This window comes from Petaurus breviceps, unplaced genomic scaffold (assembly GCF_028583685.1).
Source record: "Petaurus breviceps papuanus isolate PSGF00001 unplaced genomic scaffold, PetGlider_PUasm1.0 90692, whole genome shotgun sequence".
NCBI classification, from domain to species: domain Eukaryota; kingdom Metazoa; phylum Chordata; class Mammalia; order Diprotodontia; family Petauridae; genus Petaurus; species Petaurus breviceps.
In genome coordinates this window covers 7268949-7276921 of record NW_027187313.1, presented here as the reverse complement: position 1 = coordinate 7276921, position 7973 = coordinate 7268949, and the positions used below count along the sequence as shown (strand labels likewise).

At 37.5% G+C, this 7973-nt stretch overlaps 1 protein-coding gene across 5 annotated transcripts in view; it reads left to right on the top strand.

Annotated features, from left to right (window-relative positions):
• The window catches only part of RABGAP1L (RAB GTPase activating protein 1 like), a 694415-nt gene that overhangs the window by 140021 nt on the left and 546421 nt on the right, over positions 1–7973 (top strand). For all 5 annotated transcript variants that reach the window (XM_069065530.1, XM_069065529.1, XM_069065528.1 and 2 more), the window contains one exon: positions 794–935. In XM_069065530.1, coding sequence (XP_068921631.1) covers positions 794–935 — 142 coding nt within the window. The remainder of the gene's footprint in view (positions 1–793; positions 936–7973) is intronic.

Genomic DNA, 7973 nt, shown 5'->3' with positions numbered 1-7973 from the left:
TGTGTGTGTGTGTGTGTGTGTGTGTGTGTGTGTGTGTGTGTGTGTGTGTATGTTAAGTGTCTGGGGCCGGAACCAAACTGTGGTCCTCCTGACTCCAGGGCGGTGCTTTACTCACTGTGCCACCTAGCTGCCCGGATTAGATAATTTTTAACAGCCTTTTCATCTCTAAGTTAGCTAGATAGCATCATGGAAAGAGTATTAGACTTGTAATCGGAAAGACCTGAGTTCATATTTGGCCTCTGACCTTTTCTAGCTGTGTGACCTAGTGTAAGTCACCTAACCTCTATCTGTCTCAGTTTCCTCATCTGTAAAATAAGAATAACAGTAGCATCTCTCTTCCATGGTTGTTGTGAGAATCAAATGAGGTAATATTTATGAGGTGCTTTTCAAACCTTAAAGTGCTATGTAAATACTAGCAAATAATAATTACAATAATAAAATGATAATGATGATAAAATCTTATGATATTATGACAAATAAATTAAGTCTTACCTAATATCACATACCTGTTAAGTGGCAGAACCAAGCAGAACCAACCTACTGCCTTTCTCAAACTATGCATTTTAAGAGGTAAACTTTTTTCTCTGTTTTTTTTTCTCTCAACATACTGGGGCTACTTGTCTTTAAACCAAACTGCATATGACATATTCTGTGCCCTTCCTTGATTGAGCTTTCTTTTGGAAGGCAGTTGGATTTGATTGAGCTCTTTTGAATGAACTGTTGAATATATTTTTGTATTTACTTGATGTTTCTAATATTGCTTCTAAAACTAATACACTTGATGTATTTTCAGTCTGAGGGGAGAGCCCACGCCAGTGCTGGGGATGCCATCTATGAAGTAGTTACTCTGCAGAGGGCATCAGAGAAGGAAGAACCAGTCACTCCAACCAGTGCTGGGGGTCCCATGTCGTCTCAGGAAGATGAGGCAGAAGAAGGTGAGAACGAAAGGGTCCTATTAGAGCAGCACGTGCAGGGAGTGGAGAATGATTTGTCATCTTTTCCCTTCTGAGTTGTCATAGTCTGGGATCCGTTGCTTGTCATCGGAGGCAGGCACAAACCGTTTCACTTCTCAGGTGTGCAGTACTTTAAGTTAGACTTGGCAAGTGTTTCAATATTTGATGGCATCATTTGGCTGTTTTTACTGCTTGTAACATTTCATTGAAAAAGTAATTGAAATGACAGATAAAGTTCGGTTTGAACAATTTTCTGAAGTGCTTTTAGAAGTGACATATGTATCTCTTCACATTTACTGCTATCTAATTTTGATTTTCCTTGGTACCGATCTCAAAATTTTCACCAGCATCACTGGCAACTCGCTTTTTATAGTCTTGATATCTGTACTGTTCAAGAAATACTTCGACTCTCTTGGAGAAATTCCAGCATAGCCTTCCTTTACACACAACCTTTGGTACAGTACCCCTGTACCCTGTGAAGTATATTGAATTACAATAATACCCTTGAATCATTTTAGTTTTTTAGGTCAGGATTAAAAATATTTTCTTACTTTTACAATTTCCTTTCCTCACGTCATATATGGTCTTGACTGGTCAAAACATTGTAGTATTCTCATGGAATTTTTTTTTTTTTTGTGAAACTGCTATCTTCTTTAGCTTTTTTTTTTTTGTAACTAAGTGACCAGAAATTTAGTAAATCTTTATGCCAAGTACAAATTTGTTATAGAATAAGCCTTAGTAATTTAAAGAGTGGTACTAATTCTGTCATTCTTTTTGAGTCATTTATGTTTTCTATATTGAAACTTGATACTATGGAGCATTTGAATTTGATTGAAAAGCAAGGCAGTGAAGAATCCTACCTTGATTATTTTATTTTGTTTGTATAGAAAACACTTAACAGCTACCTATGTGTGTATAAAAATATACATACAAATATATGCATATCAAATAATAGAAGTGTCAGTTAGTAAACATTTATCAAGTATTTATTATGTACCAGACATGTTGCTAGGCATTGGAGATACCAGGAAAGGCAAAAAAAATCTCTACTCACAAGGAGTTCACCATCTGTGTCTTAAATGCCTTGTTTGAGGCCTTTGTCATATTATCTAATCTTTGCTCATGATCTTTTTTCTCCTCACTCCCCCTCCTTTCCTTCTCTCTCCCATCTACTTCTTTCCATGTTCCTCTTTTTTTTCCCCTTCCCTCCTATTTAACTATTGCTATTTTCAACATGTGCAATAGAAAATATGAATATTAACCTCTTGGCATGATTCAGAGTAATATTTAAAAACAATTCAAGATTATCAACTAAAGCATTTTAAAAGCAAAAAGAAAATAGTAGTTTTAGCCTAATGGAAGTTTTAGTACTTTAATTAAAAATAATTCAAAATATTTCCTCTGCCCCCTTTATTTCTTGACTGTGGATTCATGGAAGATTACACCTTCAAATTCTTTTGCCTATTGATTGTTCAAGGGCCAGATTTTCTAGGAGCAAAGAAGAGAGGAAACTCAGTTGATTTTATTTCTTTTAACTGGCAGAAAATTTGGTGGGGAGGTAACCATTCTGTCTTTTACTCTTTTGCTTTTATGGAAGCATATCAAGGGTGATAGAAATAATCATCACCAAAAGTACCCGTCACTAATAGGTTATGTTATAGCATATTTGAGCCGCAAGGAATTTCCTTTCAGATTTTTAGAGGAAGAATTCATGACCAACTAAAGGCCAGAGAAGACCAAGGAAGATGAAATGGGCAATTTTGATCATGTAAAATTATAAAATGTTTGCATAGATAAATCCAATGAAAATACAATTAAAATAATAACAGTTAATTGGGGGAAAAAAATCTGTGTCACAGGTTACTGTGATAAAAGTCTTGATTTCCAGGATCAGTGTTTAATTCCTGAAGATGAACAGAAATGATGATGATGATGACAATTGCTCACATTTATTTAGTACTTTAAGGTTTTTTAGTGTGCTTTATATGTTTTTTTCACTTGATGCTCTCAGTAACCCTGTGACATAGGATTTATTATTATCATCCTTATTTTATTGGAACACCATTATAGATGGTTCAGTGGATAAAGTACCAGCCTGAAGTCAGGAAGACTCCTCTTCCTGAATTCAAATCTGGTATAAGGGACTAGCTATGTGACCCTTGGTAAATCAATTTATCCTGTTTGCCTTGGTTTCCTCATCTGTAAAGTGAACTGGAGAAGGAAATAGCAGACCACTCCAGTATCTTTGCAAAAGAAAATCCCAAATTTGACCACAAAGAGTAAGACACAACTGAACAGCAACGACAATACAGCCTCATTTTATTAATGAACAAGCTCAAAGGAAATGTAGGTGACTGGCTCAGTCACACAGCTAGTTAAATGTCTCAAGCAAGATCTGAGCCTATGTCTTTCAAATCCACCACTTTATTTACTGTGCTATATATTTTTTTTTTTTTGGCTTTTTTTGGATGGGGGAAGGTAGGGCAATTGGGGTTGAGTGACTTGCCCAAGGTCACACGGCTAGGTTTTTGTGTGTGTGTGTGTGTGTGTGTGTGTGTGTGTGTGTGTGTGAAATGTCTGAGGCTGGATTTGAACTCAGGTCCTCCTGACTCCAGGGCCAGCGCTCTATTCACTGTGCCACCTAGCTGCCCTAATAACTGTCTTTAAAACCACTTTTTGGAAGCATACCATGTCTTTAAGTTGATGTTTACTTGAGACTGATTATAATAGATGAACATCAGATCATCTTTGTAGCAGCTGTATATATGTTGAAAGGCACCATCCAACCCTCAAGAGTAACCAATGTGGCATGAGTCAGTGAGAGAAGAAATTTACTTTGTTCACTATTTGTTGCCTGGAAAATGATCGCAATGTAGTTATATAGAAACTGCTGTTGAGCTTGATCTTTATCAGCATGCACTTTTAAATAGCAGGCTGATGATTGGATAGTCAGGAGAATAACAATAATACCCATATCAATAATGTCCACTTTCTATGGCACCTACTGTGCGCCAGGCCCTGTGCTAGGTAGGTGCTTTACAAATATTATCTCATTAGAGCCTCACATCCACTTCAAGAGGTAGATGTTATTATCCTCTTTTTACAGTTGAGGAAACCGAGTCACAGAGGTGCAGTGACTTGCCCAAGGTCACACAGTTATTAAATGCTTGAGGATACATTCAAACTCAGGTCTTTCTGTTTCCAGGCCCAGTGCTCCATCCACTGTACTACTGAGCTGCCTAGATTCATGGCCAAGAACATAAACTGTACAAACTATTTGTGGCAGATTAAACCTCCCTTTCCCTTGTTCCTTTTCTCTTTAATTGCACAAAATTTGTGTAGTGGAACATTTATTGAAAATCAGTTTCTTTTTGAGGGCAAAGGAAAAAGGGCTTTGTTAAAAAAAAAAAAAGAAAAGAAAAATTTAGGTGTTGAAAGCTTTTTCCCACATAATTTTGCATGCTATAGTTCTAGGACCTCGTGACTTTTGTAACAGGCCATCTGTTTCGTACTATAGCTGAGGCCTTTCTATTTTCTTCTAAAGAATTCTTTTGCTTCTTTGGAGTTAATAGTGGTGTGACTGGCATGTAAATATATTTTCACAAGGTAGACTTGGTGAAAAATGGATTTCCTGCCACATCAAGTTCTAGAACCCTTGTGACTTGTAAAGCTTGTCCTGTGAGTAATTGATTTTTGAAAACCTGCTTTTCTGCTGTGTTTAATCCTGCCCCAAGAAAATTTACTGATGATTATTGGTCTGATTATGAACCCAGGTCTATCCTATGGCTTTCTCCTGGCCTCTTTATGGTAGGGCAGGCTTTCTCTCTTTCCTTGTTAAGGCTGGATTTAGGCCCCCACCCCGCAGTGCTCCCTGCCCACTCTGCCTCCCTCTAGTCGATGAGTACGCTTTCTGTGCTGCTTTTATTTTCCTTTCTCTCCATTCTATCTAGTCCTTCCTTTTGGCTTTTGTTTTCAGAAACTGGCTGTGGTTTGACTTGCTGAGCTACCTCTGTGGAAGGAGGTGTAATTACAGCTGGGCGTAGATGGGCCCAAGTCTCTACTCATACAGGGCTAGTGAGGCAATATTCAGGTTGTACCTGTGACTGCTGCTATCCACTTGACTAGTTCATTGTCCAGCAGATCAAATCCCATTTCCTGACTGGCATTCATCGCCGTGTCCTAATCTAGGAAATGTTTAGTTCTGGGCTAGGAGGTCAGAATTCAGGGCTTGGGGAGAAGGGCTTCCTGCATCATAGATTCAAAGCTGGATAGGACCTTTACAGCTCACAATGTGCAAGGTGAGGCTCAGAGAACTACACGTCCCAGAAGCAAGTAGAACCCATTTAGGCAAAGTGAATTGCCTTTGGTTCAGCATCCAACCAGTATTTGCATTGCTAGTATGTGATTACAGAACTACAAGATGACGACTCATGATCCTTAGGGGTTTGATTTATGGCTTAAAAAATTGAGAAGACTCCATTCTGAGTAAATCTGCTCCCTGCCCATTTCAAAAAACAAAAGGAATGGAGTCAGAGGTTAGGTAACTTGTTTATAGCCACCCTGGAGGTCAGCACAAGCCTTAAGACTAGCAACATAGGAAGAATCATTTTTGTCCCTACAGTTGGCCTTCCTACTTCCCTTTCCTGCTTCCTTCTCTTCTGTTTTACCTCTTTGTCTCTAAAAGAAGATTTTGTAGTGACTTCAATCTTTTGAGGATATCAAGGAAAAACACAGATAACTTAAATTTCTAGCATTCATTGCAAAATGCTGAAAACAAGAATTTCTCATTCTGCGAATGCATGTAATCGGTAAGAACAAGTAACCCAAGATGTCGGGTTTTTTCTGCAAATTTTTCTTCCATTCTTAACAACAGATTTTGGTTCTGTCACAACCCAAAATGTCAGCTTGCCTTTTGAAAATCTGTTAGCCAGCCATCACCTATATGAAAGGTACAAAAATCACAGAGGGAGTGCTTGAGAGTTTCTTTTCTCTTATAGATCAGGCTTTCATACATTTTCAATACATTTTATTATTAGTTCTGTAATTGATGTTTCTGTCAACTCAAACATCAAAAGTCAGAGTCGGAGGTGGCATATAAATGTTTCCCTGCTGTGGGGGGAATCACAGCATTCTTTTATTTAATTATTTTTAACAATTTGCCTGTCAAAGCAAAAGTGGAAGTTCAAGTCATTCTAAATTGTCTTGCCTTGGTAACAGGCTCTCTTTAATTCAGCCTGTAATTTGCCTAAAAAAGGATCAAGATTTAAGATGACTGAATTATCCTCAGTTTTCTAGGAGAGGTCTAAAGTGAAATGAAGAGGCTTTCTGTGCTCATATTTCAAATGACATTTACAAACTGGAGACATCAGAGGGCACACATTTGGCATAAAATCGAAGGACATCACAATAAACACATGAGAATTATATATGTATTTGTATATTCCCAGATATCCTGAATTGTTTCTGCCATTGAAACACAGTTGGTTCTTTGTGTAGCCTTAAATTAATTTCATACAGTGATTTTCTAATGTTGACCAAATGTATCTAGTCATTTGGAACATATGTGGTGAGAGTAGCCTCTTCATTTGAGCAACTAGGGGTAAGCAAATGGTAGGTGTATTGGCTTCGAAGACAAGAAGGTTGGTTGTTGGCAAAGTCCAGATTGATAAATTGTTATGTAGCTGAAACTCAGCTTGTTTTTCATACTCGTATTTTGTTGTTGTTCATTTGTTTCACTCATTTCTGATTCTTTGTGACCCTGTTTGGGTTTTCTTGGCAAAGATATTAGAGTGATTTGCCATTTACTTCTCCAGCTCATTTTACAGATGAGGAAATGGAGGCAAGCAGGATCAAGTGAACTTACCCAGGGTCACACAGCTAGTAAGAGTCTGAGGCGGTATTTGAACTCAGGAAAAGGAGTCTTCTTGACTCTAGGTTCACCACCCAGTTAGTTGTGCCACTTAACTGCCCATAGTTGGTTTAATTTAGAATGAGATTGACCAAAAAAAGTTTTTAGGAATAATTTTTTTTCAATTTAAATAAATTAAATGAACTTTATTAGCCTATTAGTCCTCTTCTCATTAAATTATATAGCAAAAACACCAACTCCAAACCAAATTATTTCATAGGCTATTTTCTTATGGTTTCCTAATCTGTAGTGTTAGAGAAAGTTGGCACTCACAGATTTTCACTATAGCAACAGGTTTACTAATGACAGTTCTGAATTTGCAAATGAAAAGAGCACTGAGAAAACCTATTAGGAGAAAAAAAGAAACCGTCTTGCACTAAGAGTTCCCTGTTCCATTTCAGAGATGGCTGTAGGATATTTCTCCAACCTACTATATATATTTTATTTTGGCTGATTTCAGATATGTATGTCTAGATAATAAAGAAATGCTGAAATAGTGGTGTGGCTCCATCTTTGTTAAATTATCCATTTCAGCAAGTCAAAAGCAAGGATTTAAAAAATACTTATTTGGAGGGCAGGTAAGAAAAAATGGAGGGGGAGAAAATTTTGTACCCCTCAAAAATAGATGTGGTCCCATTTTGATCATCTTGTAGGTGAAAATGTTCTTGTTTAGCATTGTTTCAATGGGAGCACTCATCTGTTGGAAAGACTTATCCATCACAGTTTGGATTCTCAGCCCTGAAATTGGCCAACACAAAAGTATTTATCCCAACCCTCAGCCTGTACTTGTGTGTGGAAATTTTCATCCAAAAACAGTGCTAAGTATAGCAGAGAGGGGGTGAGATAAAAGAGCCACAGAGAGTTCTTTTTTTCTAAGGTTTAACTTTTCTAATTTCACCTCCTATCCCTCCTGTCCTAGGGTCCTGTTGCTATATTGCAGGCTTCCTACATGACTGCTCCTTGAGATGATTATGCAAGGATTTAACTTGTAGATGTTAACTGAAGTTTCATAAGCTTCATGGACCTTAAAATGCTCCTTATAGATCAATGTTTAAGGAAAAAAGACTCTCTCTCTCTCTCTCTCTCTCTCTCTCTCTCTCTCTCTCTCTCTC